Raw genomic sequence first — 19,822 nt, forward strand, 5'->3', positions numbered from 1 at the left:
AGAAAGCTTTGAAAGTTGAACACAACTCTTAGACTTCTATGCTGTGCTTAATTAAAACACATATAATGGTGCATCTGAGAACTGCACTGCCCACCATCATTTCTAGGCTGTGATTACATCTCAATACTTCACTTGGCCCTTTAATTCCATGCAGAATGGTGAGAAGCATGCCATGGTCCATGGTATATGCTTTGCAGGTCCTTCTCACTCAGCATCTAATCCATATAGGGGCCTGAAGCTAAGCTCTGTCAGCAGTTATCCCCATTCAGCCTCTCCTTCTACAGTATGTATGGCCAAGAAAAGACACACAAATAAAAAGCTCTGAAATATATCATAATAAAATTTTGAAGTCTACTATAATTCCATTGTTCCTAACTTTTGAAAGTTTAGCTCTTAACCTCAACTGTTTCAAAGATTTTCTGGACGTATAATTAGGCATTTAAACTACATATACTTTCCTTATTTAGTTCCCCCTCCACTAACTTCTTTCTACATTAATGTAGTCAAAAAATGAGTGCTTTGAAGCAGAGATTATCCTTTTCAAGTACTTGGAAAGTACCTTGCATGTAAGCATATAAGATCATAATAAAAATAATGTTTTGTTTCCACTTTTATACTCCTTCCTTTTGGTGTTACAGCCAAAGACCTCCAGGAAGGTAACTGTTGATTCTAGCCCTATTCATGTATGTAGTGTCATGCAATATGTTCGTCTCCTGCCCTAATTACCTTACTCTATTTCAATCTCTTTCCCAGTTATCCCAGTTATCCATCTGTTGCAGAAGTATTTTACCTCTGCTCAATTGATCCGTCCTCTAGGAGTGAGCCTGTATTGAATTAACTCAGCTTCATTTCAACCCAGGTATCTCTTTACAGCAGCACTGAAGGCTTCCCCAATAACATAATTTTTTTTCCTAAAGCAATGAGGAAATCGAAGGGCTCATTTTGAATACGAAGGTGATCAAGACCACTCTAATCTATAGGTACTCCAACTTAGAAATTCCTCACCCTCAGAAGCAGGCATTCCCTTAGAGAAGGATGGGAGGGAAGGGTGAGTTGGCTGGTTTTTTTCCCCTTGAGTTAGCTTAGTAGCCTTGAAAGTATTTCTATATCCTCAGATTTCATTTTTGGTGCCAAATACCCTTCTGTAATACCAGGGAAAATCTTCAGCAAATTTAAGAGCCTTCACAGCTGTTCCCTTGGAAATCTGCAGGGTATGAAACACGGTAGCATCCAGCAGCAATCTGTATCACAGTTTGCTCAAGATAAATTGCTCAAATTCAGAAATTCAAGACTCAGCTACAGACTTGTAGCCTCTTCCTTCTGAGCACTCTAGACCTTGGTCTATGTGCTTCTTAAGCTGTCAATATTAAATGTACAAATGCCACATACAGCACTCTGCTGATTAAAACCAATGCAGTGAGAATATGCTTAACATAAGATTTGCAGAATCCCTTGAGAACTGCTGCTGAACAGAAATGTTCCATTAGAAATTTGTGCATGAGACCTTAATTACTCTTCAACTATTGATCTCTATCCCAACTGTGTTTGATTCTTCTCTGTGATTCCACCTTGGAGGGTCCTTGATGTTTTGAACCCAAAAGCTATAGAGCGACAAGGGTCAGCATAAGTGTTCCACATCTATACATGATGGAAATGACATATTGGTTGTACCAGCTTCTCAACTGACTTACAGGAGAATTAGTTTGCACAGGCCAAAGATCTGATTCAGCACACACAGCTGTTCCCAAATTTTGGATGCCAAGTCAGGTCAGCAGTAATTAAATATTGGGCAGCAGGGTTAGCAGAAGTTCAGTTTTATCAAGGATCCACAGGGTGAATGTAGCAATTCATAGATGTGACTGAAAGCAAAAAGTGTGGTCATTGCAAAGTTGATGTATATTAAGCAGGAATTTTATTGGGAAGATTCTGTAATGCAGGATAGCAGAGGACTACTCTCAGAGGATGCCTTTAAATCCCTTCATAGAGATTAGTTGAAAATTAATACCTGTCTAAAGTGATTTTTATTAGACATGATGTATTAAACTAACTTTAATACAGAACAGTACAAAATAGCCCTGATTTCCCAGAGCACATTCTTTATAGCACACAGTTCTGAAAGCAAGCACAAATTTTCAAATTAACATCCATAAACACCCTTGTGCATAAAAACTAATTCTGCAGAGGATTGTTTTTTTTCTCGTGGAAAGCAATGCTTATACCTCCTGAGCAGCTTTATATTTCTGATATATGTAGCAGGTTTGCAGAGACTTTTTGTGAGTTTGCATCGTACACTGATTTCCTCTGTATACAAGGGTGAATCACCTGCCTTCCCCACTCACTGGTAATTGCTCTCAGCACCCTCATACTTTTCTGTGACACTGTGGGGCAAATTTACACATGAAAACAAACTGTGCAGCTTTAGGATTTTCAGCCCATTTCAAATGGGAATTCACAATTACTGACCAGTCCAAGTCATAAAACTGAAGTCATCAGCACATTGCCTGCTGGTGAACAAGTACCAGTGACTGAAGTGCATAGCTCTAAAACATTGCAAAGCAGAAAGGGAAAAAAAACCGCAAATCTTAAAAAAAAGAATACTTGACAAATAAAGGGACTGATTTTCAGAGAAACTAAGCTCCCAGAGCTTCAGCAGAAATTAGTAAAAGTTTCTGTCTGGAAATGGAAAAATCTGTTCAGAGAGTGCAAAGAACAGGAGGACAAAGAGATCGGGAGATTTAAAACATGTTAGATAAAACAGGACAAGAAAAAATTTTCTCAACTGAACATTTTTACTGGTTTGGATGACACAGTTTTCATAGGTGAATGCTGACTGCTTTTTTTTTTTAATCTTCAGAAGTTTAGCATACCTGATAAACACTATAGTTTTAATTTTTTTCAAAAACCAGGATGCTCACCTTTTGTGGTTAAAATTGAGGAGTGTATAAGACATCTTTTACCACTCTGTGCTTGGAGTCCATCTCCCTCCTATGCCAGGACACAGACTGCGATTACTCCCAGGATTCTGCTGATTCAGCAAGAAGCATAGTCTAGCAGAGGCACCCACATGACTGAGACGACGGAAAAACATGGTGGAGGGGCCGGAGCAGGCACTCAGCTTTGTTAACTCACCCTTTGCTAACCATAACCTCAATGGAGTTAAGCCTCAACACACACTGGGTCCTCCAGGTCCCCCAAACCACCAAACTGACCATGAGATAGAAAGCTATTGCTGTATTTCATTTTCCTCTCCGTATGTGCACAAGGCATGACACCAGTTGTTGTGACACCACACTGACCTTCCTGCATCCTAATTATTAACAATCATCAACAGGCGCAATGAACTGCTGGATGTTTCCAAACACAAAATCCTCCTCAGCAAATGTCTGCAGAAAACTCTTGCATTCAGTCCTTGTTAATGTATTACCACGAGGAAGAAGAGAAAATTACCCCTGTAAACGCTGCATCTTCAGCAGTTCAACAAGAGGAGAGGAAAGCAGTAAAGAGAAGTAAAAGAGAAGTGGTGTTATTTCTGATAAAGTAATGACCTTATATAGCAAAGACCTGTTTTCAGTCAAATTATACTCATTATTCTTATTAAATAACAATAACTAAAATTTACTGGTCATATTCAAGCAATTTTACCTAAATTATCTCAAATTTCAGCCAAACATAGCAAACTTTTTTTCTTGAGTCTTTTTTATGGATCCATGCACAATCAGTGATGAGCAAGCAAAAAGAAGTATTAGTTACATCTTGATTAGAATGAAAAACATATGTGTGGTGATTAATCACACTCAAGTTAAGACAAGCCCACCCTGGCACAATGAACACAAGGGTTACTTCGGCTGCTTCAGTACACCTGCATTAGGTTACACCTTTGTTTTCACATCAGAAGAGATGTATGTATTAGACCTTTATTAACCCCTCAGAAAGTCCAGAAACAAAATTATATCCAATTTATACTTATAAAATTAGAATTCAGGGTCTAGCTAACTGATCTGATGCACAGGCCCCGAGCTGATCACAACAGTCATAAAGAACGTGAACAAGAATGGTACATGGAAAGGGAGAAAAGTTTGAATAACTAGGAATGAACAAAGGAGGTAAGAGTTTCATCTGTGAAGAACTGCCAAAGGAGCATCCCATACTGACTGATAAAAGTGAGAGATGAAATTCAGTGTGGAGAAGTGTTATATATTTGCTGTAGAGTTTTTGGGGTTTAGGTTGGGTGGGTTTTTTGTGAGTATTTGATTTTTTATGGGTTTTAGTTTGGTTGTGGGGGTTTTTTTGGTGTTGTTGGGTTTTTTTGTTTGTTTTTTTAGTTGGTTGGTTTTTTTAAATCACCCAAACCTTCCATATAATGACAGCCTTGAACTGAATTTTATCACTCAGAAGCTACTCATGTAATACCAGTTCTATAGCAACACTGCTTTTTAACTGCTCCAAAGCAAAATGATCCTGGGAATTATTTTAAAAGGAATACAAAACAAAGAAAAAAGCATTATCACAGCACTGTTTAAAGAAATTGGGTACCCACATTTTCAGCAGTGAGTACATGTAAGAACCTTTGTCTCAAACACTATACATAATTCTCTACCTTTTCCAATTTTGCCATTAATCAACCTTGTCATAGCAGCTAACTGTCGAGACATTTTAAGGAAGCATAACACGGTGAAGACAGTCCAGCTTCCACTGGAGAAAGTACACCTAGGCCATTCCTAAATCCTTTACAGGCATTTCCCATCCTTTATAGGAATTTCCACCATTTAAAGAGATGACCTGGTCACAGTGTGAGAAGGAAACTGAGCGGGATGGCTCTTGAGCTTTCAGCCAAAGGCTAAGAGTGAACTGGGAATTACTTTTCCAATACAGCTACAGGGTATCAAATTAAAGTCCAAAATATCAAGGAAAGAGCCTCTCCCTCACCCAGATGCAGATGAACTGTTTGAACTCATACCTGGGATATTTTCTATACACCAAAAGTTTGAAGGGTGTCTGAGATACAGCTGGGCAGCTTCCCAGAAGGAAAATCCACAAAGAGTGGCCAACTATGAAGACACCACCTTTGTGTCCCTGAAGCACAAAACTGCCAGAGGCTGGAGAAAACTCTGGTGAAATACTGGCAGTTTTCTTTATACTCTTTACTTCAGCAATGGTTACTAGCTGTTGAAGAAAGAAGCAGGAAGACTGGGGAATTGGTCTAGATGAAACTTTGATCTGATCCAGCAAGGCTATTTTGTTATATAGCCTATTTGTAATTAACTTCATGCTTGCCCACTCATTTTAAAAGGGAAGATAAAAATCTATCAGAAGTTATCCATTGGGAATAACATAATTAATTTCTGTGAAATAATTCTCCACAAAGTAAAGCAATCACCTTCATAGTTTCTTCTGATCATGCAGGATAACATAAAATAGTTCTGCACCTACTTGCACTATACTTGTATACCAGACGTGCTGGTAAATCTATTTCATCAAAGCACAATAGCAAGTCCATGTATACACAGCTACACTACAAACAACTGCTTCCTGAGGATGCTGGAGTTATTTACCACTAAATTATTACCTGCTTATTATTTCAAATCTGCAAATTCATGTTGACAGGGTTAGGTAGTGCATTATTCTTTCTAGGCATTAAAAAGCAGTTTCCTTTTAGAAAACAGAATAAGTTTTTATGCTTTTATCTCACTTTCTACCAAGGAATGCTCCCATAGATCCTGCCTATAGTAGGACTCCCTGCTTTCTACCTGCACAGTAGTCTTAAGACAAAAGACAGCAACATTTTTCCTACTGCATATATGGTTCAGCCACAAAAAGGAAAAGTATAACAGGTTTCATAAGATTTTCAGAGAGAAAGTATCCTTAAAGAAAGGGGACATTTAAAAAAAATAGAAATCCAGGCTGGAATTTTTCAGAGCTGAAAGCAGATAACCAAGTATCTCTAACTAACCAGCATTTGTTTTGCAGCTGTTCAGAGGAGTTCATTCATTATCTGTGAACATAAGCAGCACAACATGGTCTTCCTAATTGTGGAGCAGCCAAAGTACTAGGCAGCTACCCAAATCAAGAGGACATGGAACAATAAACATAAGATTGAGATAACTGGGCTATTCACTAACAGGTCTTTAATGGAAGTCTTCTGAATCAAAATGGAAAAGAAATACCTATTCTCAGGAGAACCCATTTTTCCAAGAAATTTAATCTCCTTATAGTTGACCAAAGCTGTCAAGGAAGTGAGCCTGAGAAACATAATCCTAATTACCTCTAAAGCATAGAACTGACCAGGTCACTTGTGGCACATTTGAGGAATCCCCAGAACATGAACATCACCTTGTTCCCCAGCATGTGTTTTGCTCAGTCTCATTAAAACCCCTGAAAGCCACAAGCAAGCTGGTGCTTCAGCAGCCATGAGGCAGCAGCTCAGGAGCCTCAGGTTCAGAGGAAGAAGCCAAGCCCTCCCTCTGCCCCATCAGCACCACAGGATGACTCAGAAAGCACTAGACCAACAGAGAGAAATAGACACGGTTGCTCAGGCCAGCACTGAACAGACCAAGGCAGCAGTGAATGCTGAAGGCACCAGTTTGAATTAGCCAAGAAACTATCTTGCAACACTAAAACACTCAATGTTTGAATTGCATATGTTACTGCAAAATAACAAACATATCTGCAAGCAAATACTCCATCAGCAACAGCTACTTTTGCTCTGAAAGTAGAGGTTGATGAAAGTAAAGATAGGAGTTTCCCTGCATAATTCTGATGTTACTTAACCACAAGGAATTAATGAAAAGAGAGGTGGTCAGATGGGATTTTGGGCACTTCATTCCAACTGTGCTAATGTTTTCCTTCCTAAAGAAAACAAGGTAACCCTGAGTACTAAGGCTGCAATACACTTCACGTACTATCAGTGAGGCAAGAAAAAAAGAAAAATTAAAAGCAATGTTTTCATGTATGTGCAAGCACGTAAACAGCAGCAGTACAGAACCCGAGATATAACAAGGCCACTGAAATGTAGTTGAGTTTCTGTAATGCTGACTGTGTTATCACATAATGAAGGCAGCATCGACAGGTGTAAGTCACAAATTCACTATCTAACAAGAAGACAGGGTGAAAGGGGTGAATGCTGACATGTGCCACAGCCACCTCAGATAAGGTATCTCATTTAGATGCCCAGGACATGGCAGCTGTCCTGAAAACAGATCCCTTGTTTTGCCGGTGGGGACAGAGTAGGTACAGCTACAGCCCACAAAGTGACTCTCTCCTGTTTCCTTTTCCTTGTTATTCACAGCAAACATGAAAAAGATCTTTCCAGATGAGAGCTTAATGTCAAAGTATAGCTGACTCTCAAAGAAAGAGACAGGCAACAGACTGTGTGCACCATGCCTGAGCTGCCTGACCGCCTGACACTGACCCATCCATCAACAGGCAGCACAGGCAGGCAGCAGCCGCCTCCAGAAGCTGCCAGCTGTGTGGCATCAGGCTCAGAAGATGATCAGGCAATACAGAAAAGTAACAGCAGCAATGGGAGAGACACAAAAAGAAAAGTATTCACAGCTTGGCACATAACACGGTAGGCTCTGCACTGCGGGAGGCTGCTTGCTTCCTCTGAGGATGGTCTTGTCAGAAAGACCAGAGTAAAACGTTTTCTTCCCTTGGGAAGGGATGCACCTGCACATCTGATCACCAGGAAATTGGGTGGTCCCAATTATCAAAAAACACCATCTGATTTGAGTGCAAGACTGGTGTTCCATAAGGGTAGAACAGACCAATGCTCATCCCAAACCATCTTATGGGAAGTGAGGATTTGCACAGAAGGAGTCTTGTGCTCCAACGTTGATAATTTCTGCCTCAGTCCTAGCAAAGTGCTTGGGTACAAGTGCAGAGCAGACATTTCCTTCTGCCTATATGATGGGCCTTAGAGTCAGTGGAGCTTGAATTCCTAGAGCTTATTTCCTCTTACCAAACTTCTTTCCAGCATAACTTCAGAGGAGTTATTCCAATAAGTAAATTTACATATACAAATTGCATATTAGATCCTGACAGAAACTAGGAAAAATAAATCAGTGCAACTATATTCAGAGCTTGGCAAGGAACCAAATTTTAATAAAAACTGCTGTCATTCAAGAATGACTGACTCTGAAGACAGAAACCAGAAAACGACAACAGAGTCTCAGCCAGGTAGACCCTCTCCCTGATCTGTTCCCTTTATGGTAAATGGAACAAGAGCAATTCAGGGCAGGAACATAACTGAGATACTCTGACGTGCCCTCTAGGCAGGTTGTGCTCCCCGATGACAGAGGGGGCCCAGTGGCCAATGCAGCCACTGAGCAGCATGTCTGGCGTGACTGGGAGGCTGACAACAAGAGCACCCCTGGCAGTGGTACAGCAGCAAAGCTTCACCTAGAAACAGTTTCTACCCACATAGTTAAGAGCAACTCAAGCAAAATGAGGAAGAAGAACTACATCCTGTGCCTTGAAGCAACCTGTCAGATGAATTAGGCTTGTAAGGGTCCTACCCACAAAGAAATGAGGGGAGAACTAAGTCCATGCTCTTTTCTTGTTGTTGGGTTTGGGTTTTTTGCCTTGGAAGGTTCTTTAGGGGGTTTGTAGTTTTTTTGTTTGGGTTTTTTTTTTGTGTGTGTAGGGGGGGGGGTGTTGTTTGTTTGTTCTTGTTTTTTGTTTTTATTTTGTTTTGGGGGTTGGTTTGTTTGTTTGCTTTAAGAGTAAGAATAGGGGTTCCCAGTCTTCATTAAACAGGTACAGTCACAAAAATACTTGTTCTGTGTAGCACCTCCTGCTTTTCTAGCATTTTGTTTTGCCTTGTCCTACAGAGAAATTTAGGAACTGTTTGGGCATTCCTGTGTTTCATTTGCTTCCACTTCTTGCCTTCCTGACGAGCATTCCCAGGGGCCAGATGGAAATAGTAGCCAGCATCACAAGGTAACAGGTAGCTAGTCAAACGGGTACTGCCAACTCCCAGATGGTCCTCTGGGTCCTGTTACATTGGTTCTAAAATTATACATATTTTACTGGCTTTAAAACAAAAAAGATTCAAACTCATAGCTGTTAGGTTAGAAAAACTCCTCCTAAAGTTCTACTAAAGATCTGTAAATTACTGGATGTCAGCCCAAAACATGCCACTTATAGAACAGAAAACCGCATACAACACCTGCAGTACACAGTACAAAACAGAAAGACCGTGGCGACTGCAATGTGCAGAGCACTCACCTCAGAGTGGGAATACAGGAGACCCAGTCACTGCTACCAGAGTGCCCCACAGTGTAGGGTAACTATCGGTGCTTGTGTACTCATCACTTGTACTAACCTTTGGTCAAAGGCACAGCATGTGTTCACATCCAGGGTGTTCAGGGGATCCATATGGCTCCCCTTTCCCAGGGTACACCATCCATGAGAATAATGCAGTAGTACTTCACTATCTGAGGAAACATATAGGGACGATTTATTTTCTCACCCACTCTTTTTGGACCTCAACTATTTTTTAATATACTGGGAATTTTAACATACTGTCATTAATAAAAATTAATCAATAATTTTTAATATACTGTTGTTGAAATTAATAACATGGCAGAAGTCCCTTCTGAGGAATTTTTTAAAAAAAGGTAGGGAAGCCTCCCGATGTGTTTCTGATGGAGTAACAGGGAACCACTCATGCATTCTCTGAGCAGCAAGAGGCAGAAAGGCAGTGACAGCTGGCTGCCGTCTTGCCAGCATCATCACCATCCTCCGCTGCCTGGAACAGCTCATGTGGTCTCCATACATGCAGAATAAGCTGTACTGCTAAAAGGTCTGAGGAAAACTCCAGCCCTCAGGCATGGATAGATCAGTCCCAGGCCTCCTCCTGTGCCCAACCTGCCGAGAAGCTTTCCACACTCTCAGCTGTCCCTATTTCACACAAAGTCAAGAAGTAAGCAAATCTCTTCAGTGGCATTTGATGCTGAACAGGCTTTTAAGTGTCCATTGAACCTAAATTTAGGATTATGGGAAGAAGTAAGGAACACATCCAACATTTATATTTCACTCCTCAGCACAGAAATAAGTTAACTTGACACACCAGTTTTAGACATTCTGAAGTTATAACTGGCCCTTAAAGCTGAAGTATAAACCTTGTTGACAGCTACAGGGAGAAATAAACCTGAAGAAACAGGGTTTTTTTTAAGCACAGAGTTTACCAACACACTCCATGTTTTAATAGTAAGACTAGAGCTAAATATTTAATGTCTGAAAGGTTAAAAGAAACCTGATATATAACTTCTTACATACCAGACCCATCTCAAACTGCTAAATATGAACTGACATGGCTTATGACATCCTACATCTTAAAACAGCATGCTGCTCAGCCACAGTAACTGCTGGGGTTCTAAATTAAGAGGTTTTAACTTTACCTCTTTGGAGCCTAAATTTTTATGTTCCTTATTCAGTCTTAAGCAAGAAAAGAAAGCCTTAAAGGAGCTGTTATCATTATTAAAATACAGATGCTGTACATTAAAAAAACCCAAACAAACCAACAAACCAAAAAACAAAACCCCCACATGCAGAAAAGGGCAGCTTATGATTAAAAACACTTGAAGACATGAAAAGCTATGAAACAAAGCAAGTATTTTGTATTACATACTACTGCAAGTGAAACATTGCCATCTCTTTCTCTCCCTTTCCCAGACAGAGATACCATGATTTCCTCAATTTCATCAAGCTCATACAAGTACAAAACCATAATGACAATGCATAGTGGTTCTTCCACCACCGATGATCACAACTGACCATGGCATGTTCTGAGCCCAACATGAGGATTTCATCTAAAGGCTTCCACAGGTACTGTCACAATATTTTGCATGATAATTAACACTTTATTCTTGACACTAGACAGATTTGGTGGATACCTCACTTGAAAGTCTTAGAGAAACCAACATACATTACATCAGGGTACTCTGCCACCTATTTAAATAAAGCTCCTCAGTCTCTGAAGTATTTCCTTAAAAAAAAAAAAAAAGAAATTGAGAGGCACACAATTTACAAATTAAACCATCTTAATTTCTACAGAAATAAAAGCAGCTGCACATGAAAAAGATGAAAAGAATATAAATGAAAGAGGAATAGAATAGCTGAAGGCAAGGAAAGAAGAGTGCACATTATTTGAATGCCACAGTGAAAATCAACAACATAGAGCAATTATTTCTTGACTGGTGAATTATGAGATACTGCATTTACCATTACATATCATTGTGGAAAGAAAGTTAATAAACCTTATGAAAAATCAGTCCAACAGATTCTGAAACCCCATGTATTTTATATCACCTTCCACTAGTGGCAACAAAACCTCATTTTAGTATATGTAAGAACTGAAACAACATAGCCCTGGTCTGAAAATATGATACCCATATACTTGAACTTGTAGCAAGCTCACAAAATGTTTGCACATTTTGCTTACCGTTTTTAAAAATAAGCAGTATGACATTCTTCAAACAGACATCTCCTGACTTTGCATTTCAATGACATACATACATTCCTTTTTTTAAGTTAATATGAAATGAACCATCATAAGGCATCAAAAGCAGTACGTGTAATGATGAATTCGGAAGAGAGAAGGGAAGCCTCCTCTCCACAGAAGCATGATTCCCTGCTTTGTGAACTAACACCACTTCTGCCCTTTTTTTACACTACCTATATAGGTCCATGCATCTTAGAACACTCAGAGATAGGAACTATATTTACCTAATTCCACAAAATCAGCATCCATTCGCCTTCCTTACAAATAAGACTAAATCAGTGGCAGGGCTGACAACAACATTACAGAGAAATACCAACAGTTCCTATTCCAAACCCATAGCTTTTGAGTAGCAGTTTCTAATTTCTTTTCCATACTTTAGGTGCTTAATTTTGTTTTACTGCTATAAGTTCTGCAGAGTAAAGCTTAAAACAGGATGGAGTGTTGCAAAGCTTCAAGAGAACCAATCTGAATTCAATTCATTTGTTTGGTTTATATCTTTTATATATAACAGGTTTAAATGGAAGCAGAAAACAAATCATTAATGCAAATTTATTTGAAGATATTTAATATGAACTTAACTTTCTTTCCCTAATTAAAGGCTTGAACATACTGTACCTAAGTCTACAGCAAAATGAGTTTTGAACACCAGTCATAAGTGAAAGGACTTCGTTGTCTATCAACACAAATATCTGTAAAGTAAGTGGAAAGTGCAAATAGCTAAAAATGGAAACTTCATGAAAACTAACAACAGGTATTGCTTTAAGAGGTTGCATAAAATCTGTTATTTTATTTTCCTTTTAAGGAAACTACAAAAACTCCTACACTTAATGAAATTTAGGATACCCCTTTGATAGACCATACTAGTTTAATACTTTTTAGGATCCCCCATACTAATTTTCCTTCTTTGCTTTATGAGAAGATGGTTTCCTTTAAGGTACCATTGATGATGATTGAGAAATTTTTATTGTTGTTGTTCCGCTTAGAAACAAGACTTGTTTTAATTCTCACTATGTTTTCAGAGTCAAAAGCAGAGTCCTTCTCCCTTGCAGATTTTTACACATTGCAAAAGAAAAGGCTAAAGTTGTCAGAAAAAAAAAAAGTCAGAAAGAGGATATCCCAACTCAAAGACATTTCACTTGATTTCTGCAGTACTTCCCAGTGTGAGTCAGGTCAGATAAGCTTTCACATTTTAACACAAAGCTTCCCAACACAAGAAAAGCATCCCACTAGCACACTCCACAGCAGCCCTTTCAAACCTGGAACTAGCCCATCTAAAGCAGGAATCTACTACTTTTAATGTGACAACCACTGCTAACGGAGGCTTTTTCTGCTCTACAGCTTCTTGGTTCTTCTTGCTACAAAGTCTATTTTAAGTATTATAATTTAAATTAAATATGCAGAGACTAATCTTGGAAATTTACCTGCTTTGTCTCAAAGCAGGATTCTGAGATCCTACAGGACTGGCACAGTATTTTCTCAGTGGAATAACAGAAGTGAAATCACAAGTTATGGGGAAGTACAATGGTTCATCCCCACAAAGGAGGTTGACTAAACACATGCATAAGGAGTAGAACAAAAGTCTAATATTTCAGTTTAAAGAGGTGTACATTTTTAAAGCAAACCCACAAGTTACTTATATGGATAGATTTTTCACAAAGTAATCTGATCTGGGAACGAGGGGATTTTACTTAAAGCATCTGTGTTCCACATTCTCAGGAAAGAAAATTTAAATAATCCTAAAAAGCTGAAAAAGGTATTTTATCATAGCCTTTGTAGCTATTCCACATTCACTCAAACTGAAAGCTTGAGAGCTGAACCAGACATCTCCAATCCCCTCTGGAAGCAGGGCCTAGTAAGTACTGTATGCATTGTCTTAACTAGAACTCAAATTATTCTATTCAAAAAAAATCTTAAAAAAAATCCCCCCAAGCTCTGGCATGCATTCCTTTTCACGTTTTTTTTCAATTTGTGTGATGTCAGTTTACATCTAATAAACATGTTGTTTATTATCTTCATTTAAGTCAGGACTTCTACCAAGTTACAGCAAGAGTCACAGGAAGCATATCATGATTACAAATCCATAATGCATGCAGGATCCCTGTGTAGTACCATTAAATCCATTAATCACAGTCTTTTTGGTCCCAATTATGCTAAGAAGATATTCAATAAAGCAATTTCAACTCACCTCTCTTTCTCTCCTGTTACCATCAGTGCAAAGAAGGCAAAACCACAGCGCTTCCGATAAATTCTCAAGGCACCTCTTTTGTTCCCTTTAAATTAAATCCGAATTGGTTGCACGTTTTACTGAACTGCTAATGCTCTCCACATGTTCCCTCTCTCAAACTGAAAATGTTTTCTATTAGGAATGCCTAACACTGAACATAAAACTGTAAAATGTCCTTCAAACAACCCAAAGTTCCTCTCTTTCATTGGAACATATCACTACTCGCCCAGATGAAGACCTCACAGTCTCAGAATTAAGCTTCCTTTAGGAACGCTTTTTAATAAGACTCCTTTCCTTAGAGCGTTCAGAAACTCCCTTACCAAAAGAAAGCTGTTTATTTTAAAATCCATAAGTTATTCCTTTAAAAAAGAAAATCAAAGTTTTAAGGCATGAACCAGAGAAAGTTCACACTGTCCATGGCCATGAAGAAGCTACTCTGGCACTCAGCACACGACAAATGCACATATGCCAGACAGATGAAATAGAGTAAGGATATTTTCAGGGAGGAGTATCTCACATGAGACAGTACCAACAACATGGGCAGTAGGCACAAGCTTAACTGCTCTCAGAGAATGAAATGCAACACGGTTTCACATTTCCTTAGCATAACAGCATTGGTTTTTCTATGCTTCTGTGCTATACTCCTAAGAAGACAAGCCATGTTTTTTCCCTCTTCAGTCCATGTATCAACATCTCTGCAACAAAGGGCCAGGTACAGATACAGACTCAAGACAGCTTTTTTCTTTGTGAAAGCACTCTGGTTCCACTGGGTAGGAACTTGTTCCTTCACATGCCTGAGGTGCAAGTCCTACCAGAAGGTTCAATAGATGCATAAATAGTTGCAGGACGTAACCGTGTCTTCTGTAGCATATGCAACGATTTCACATAATGGATAACAGAAGGGAAAACTGTACAAGGAAAAAAGGACTAGCTGCATAGTTCAGCTATTACAGAACAAATAAAAACAGCTGGCTTCTACTAGCCCCCTAGTTGCAACTAGCTTACAGTTTTTCCCTCAGGTATCCCAGAACAATATAGGCTCGAGAAGATATTTATGGCTACATTTCATAACTGATATAATGAGTGAAAGGATATCAAGAAGATAATCCCAAGAGCTTTGTGGAAAGACTGTGTTATTGGTGCTAACACCACTGGTTAATGCAGGTGCCCTAATAATAGGGATTAGAAACAGCCACTGTGCAGCAGGTCAGCCCTTGTGTCACAGACTTGGGAATAACCTACCTCTGAGCACCTGTGGATGGATGGGGACGGGTGGGCAAGCTGCAGATCACTTAAGCACCATGCTCTGCTAGCTCTGCAAATGCTCATGTGCAAAAGCCAATAGAACAAGGTTATAAAATGGTTGGAACAACTAACACTGAAGCTATATTATACATTTAGCATGACTCTTGCCATAACATACTTGCACACTATTTAGGGCCCTCTCTGGATCAAGCTATGTAATGTAACATACACACATACCTATGCAAATTCTTTTTAATCTATTGACAGATAAAAAAAAGACTGCATAAATATAGGAAGGAGCTATAACAACAGAAAAAAAGCCGTAAATTTTATAATACGAAAACATTTTAAAAAACCAACTGGGGGGTACTGTTTGTGTGTGTTGGGGATTTTTTTAGTTTGTTTGGTTTGGGGGTTTTGGGTTTTTTTAAATAACAAACTGACATGAAGAGGTAGTAAAATTTAAAATACTGCTTGCAACATTTGCTGGCCTTCCAAGATACAGTACTGTAAGTAATCCCAGGTCAATATGTGTACTCAGAATCACATCAACTTTTGTTATTTGCATTCTTCTTGTATTACATTGTATTAACAATTCAAGCTTATGTCAAACTTGTTTTGGCAGAATCATTTGAAGTCACTGTCATGGATCGCTGTTCAAACATCCTTTCCAGTGTTGATTGCAGCACTTCTGATTCAACTTCGCAGATGTAAGCATCTTAGAAGAGGACAAGGGTCTCCTCTTGAGTTGCACCCAGATAAGTAAGAGCAAATGGTGCCTTTTCTCTCAGAAATCACTTCAGATTTTGAGAAAAATCTACCAAGAAGCAATGAACAGCAAGAGCTACAAACAGAGCTGTCCCATCAAGGACCTAATGGCTACACAAAGTCACTCTGCAGGAAAAGTGAAGCTTGTAAAGATCTTGTCAAAATGTTGCTCTGACTAAAACCCTCCATTTTGTTTCAGGGGCTAAAACTTCTGACACCGTTGGTGTTTACTCTGTATAGTTACCTCCTCATTTACATTAGACTTTATTAAGACTTCAGCTGAGCCCTGTAATTGTTAGATATACACAAACTAAAATTATGTTCAGAAAAAACTAAATACAAACAAAGTCATACAGCTGCCAAAAATACTAAAAAGACTTTTCCCACAAGGGTAATAACTCATAATAAATGTGATTTGAATAAAAGGTCAAATTTGAAAGCTTGTGGGGAAAAAGATCCCAGAGTTGACAATATCTGATTTAAGGATCCGCTCACAGCACAGAAGACCAATTGCATCCTGGGCTGCATTGAGAAAGGAATGGCCAGCAGGTCAAGGGATGTAATTTCCCCACTCTATTCTGCCCTTGTACCTCTCCCCTACTCCACCTGGAGTACTGCATCCAGCTTTGGGGTCCTCAGCACGAGAAAGAAGTGGACTTATTAGAGCGAGTCTAGAGGGCAACAAAGATGCTCCAGCCCTCTGATCACCTCTCCCATGAAGACAGTCTGAGAGAGGTGGGGCTGTTCAGCCAGGAGAAGAGAAGGCTTCTGGGAGAAAAAAAAAAAAAAAAAAAAAAAGAGGGAGAACAACTTTTTATATGGGCAGACAGCAATAGGACAAGGGGCAATGGTTTTAAAAATGATTATTCCTGATAATTTAATCAGGATGAAGCCAAAATGGGAAAAGAAGTAGAGAGGTATTTAAAAAAAAATCTTTTTCTCCCTGCTGAAAATCCTTAGTGTGAACATAAGACAAGAATTCAAATTGAGAGAGAAAAAAAGAAAGTATTAATTCATTAAAATGAATGAGATGTTTAAGAATGACTGGTATGCAACAGGGTAGAAACTACCACCAACTTCTACACTCAAGTTATTAAGCATTATTCCTTCCCTGTCTTGCTTAAAACAAACAAACAAACAAACAAAAACTCACATGCAAAAAAAAATCACCAAAAAAGCCCCTAAACACCAAAAAACCAAAAAATCACCCCACTTGACATGGGACTTGCTAAGTCTTCCCAAGTCTCAGAAAGTATTGGCCTGTAGTCGATACATCCTCTGACACTAATGCCGAGAATTCCTTGAGATCTGAAGTCACTAATGATGGAAAACTTTATCTGGACATCTGAACACAAACACTTTTGTATTTCTCGCAATTTAAAGTACAGTGAGGTAGGAAGAAGGAAAAAAACAGTGATCCGACTTCCAAATGGGAAAGTTTATAGCAGGAAAGCTATTTACTTAACACCACTCAGCTCTTAAGAGCAAAGTAAAACCCTGAATGCAAAGATGACAGGAGGCTGTGCAGAAAGGTCACTTCATAACAAACCACATCTTCTAAGACAGCAGCCCTCGCTATCTGTTGGGGACTTTGCACAGTAACATTGCTAACCACAGCGCTTTCCAAGGATACTGTAAAAACTGAAAGAAAAAAGCCAAAGTAAGACAGCTTTAGTCTACGTAACACCATCTCAGATTCCTCTAGCTCCAGGCTTCTACCCCAAATATGTAACACATCTTTTAACCTCTAAACCTAATACTTGCATTTCAGAAGAGATGCTAACAGGCAGCTGATATGTACACACATGCAAAACGAAGAGAAGTAGCACCTACTGTGCCAGTGAAACAACTCCCCTATTTTGTGACATGACACACATTTAACTGCCAGGCACAGCTCACCAAACAAGGTCAGTACTAAGAAACACGGGGTATCCCCTGACTCTTTCAAACTATCCCAAACCAAAAATTAAGGCATGTTTGCTATGCAAAAAATGAAAAAGAAAATAAGAGAGAAGAAACTACATTACATCAATCTATGGGCTGAAACAGAAACTTACCCCAAAAATCTAAAATTCAGCAGGGGGGATGGAAATTAGAACCAGAATTTGCATTTGGCTCTTCTGCTTATAATGAACCAAGCCAAAAACCCATATCCAAACACACCTCTTCTCTAGGAGTTTGAAATCTGGACTCAAACTTTGCAGCCTGGCTTCCTCCGCACTCACCACTGAATGCATCACTGCTGCCAGAGAGTAACAGCACCTGACAAGGGAATGCACTTTCATACAGAAATAATTAAGATACATGCACAGTAATATGCCTAATTGCCCACACCGAGCTTGAATGAAAACATTAGAACAGTGCAACCACATGTGGAAGCTCAGAACCTGATGTGCTCCAATTCCTCGACAGTTGCACTCTGGAGAAAAAAAAATCCCATGAAAATTCTTTTTATAAAACCTCAATCCAGGAAACATATCAAGTCTTGTCTTGCACTGGTCTGTTTTGCCAAATATATTTCCAGACCTAACAAGAGCAATCTTCTCCAAGCTGTTCTTAATTTCACTCACATTTATAAAATCAGCTTAGACTTTGCAGCACCTCTGTTCCTCCTCTAACACTTAACACGTAGGCTTATTCTGCTGTACTTCCTCAAGTCAATGATAGTAAAGGAGAAAATGTTCCTGCATGAAGCAGCCTAGAGATCGTTCTCAATGGGAGGTATTTGAGGAATTCTGTAGGTTGCTTATGCTCAGTTCAGATTCTCAGAAACGCCATTTCATAACACGTCCTGGGGGCAGGAGAAAAAAGCTTAGCTGTATTTAAAGCCTCCAACTGCGGTATCACTGTAGAAATGACACAAAATTTTGACTTTCTCCTCCTCCTTTTAAGGAAAATACCTATACTTCAAGGTTTCAGCTATCATCTCTTGAAGCAAGAGCAACAACAAATAAAACGTATTAGAGTGCTGAATATACCACGGAGAAGTTGAAAACAAAACAGGTGACTGTGCCGCAGACACACAGGAATTTTACTTTTTTTTTTTTTTTTAAATAGCCTCCCATATCATATATGATAGTATCACCAGAATATGAACATTAGCTTTGCCACTAACACCCAGTGAAACACTCTGCTCAGTACAGCACTGGAGAACATATTAACACCATCACAGTACACCAACCTCTGTTCACAAAACCCTAAAGCTCTTTTGACACACCCTTTGTGACTTTCATCAGACTTTTCCTCGTGAAAGCATTGTTTTAATCAGGGTTTTTAAGACACTGACACTGTGATAATGACAGATATGCAGCCAAAATCTGCAAGATGTGAAGTAATAAACTTTGAATGCTATTAAAATGTATTACTTAGCTGTCAGCCAACAATTCTTCAAAAGCCCTTCCCAATCCAGAACACAATCTTCTTTGGACACACATAAAGGCTATGACAAGACAGATAATCAAAGATTCTCCAAAGCACCCCCCGGTCATCACACTTCACTGTCAAACCCTATACTTCATTATCAAACACTATACTTCCCTAGGATGTTTAACATGTTTTAAGGATAGTATAACTAATGTAACCTAATTTCAGCACACAGCAAACAGAACAGAAAGAAAAAACCCCACAATTTATTTGCCATTATCCTCAACTTGGAACACGGTAACTCTGACTGATACTCCACAGATTTGCTTCTTGGAAATTGATTCTGTTTATTTTCTGTCTTTCAGACACATGGAACTTAACTTACCAATGCAGGCATGGACTCTCACTGACAGCTGGGTCCTCAGAATTATACTGTGCTTCTTACCTCTCCTAAAAAGAAAAGAGAGAAAAAATTTATAAAGGTGTAGGGAGGAAGCAGAGGAGTTGGGAATGAAGCAGTGAAGTTAAGCCTAGGAAAAAAAAAAAAAGGGTGGGAGGTAAAGGAAGTCAGTTATTGTATCTAATATAAATTATGTCTTTGTTTCTCATAATCTACTGCTACTTTAATTTGCAATAAATTAATTTCCTCAAGTCGAGTCTGTTTTGTCCCTGAAAGCAATTGGCGAGTGGTCTCCCCATCTTTATCTCACTCAATGAGT

At 39.0% G+C, this 19,822-nt stretch overlaps 1 protein-coding gene across 1 annotated transcript in view; it reads right to left on the reverse strand.

Annotated features, from left to right (window-relative positions):
• Positions 1-19,822, reverse strand: part of FHOD3 (formin homology 2 domain containing 3) — a 354,314-nt gene that overhangs the window by 315,306 nt on the left and 19,186 nt on the right. Inside the window, exon 3 of the mRNA XM_027881870.1 lies at positions 19,489-19,553. Coding sequence (XP_027737671.1) covers positions 19,489-19,553 — 65 coding nt within the window. The remainder of the gene's footprint in view (positions 1-19,488; positions 19,554-19,822) is intronic.

Source organism: Empidonax traillii, unplaced genomic scaffold (genome assembly GCF_003031625.1).
Source record: "Empidonax traillii isolate 1590-97213 ecotype Southwest subspecies unplaced genomic scaffold, ASM303162v1 scaffold98:size2021230, whole genome shotgun sequence".
NCBI classification, from domain to species: Eukaryota; Metazoa; Chordata; class Aves; order Passeriformes; family Tyrannidae; genus Empidonax; species Empidonax traillii.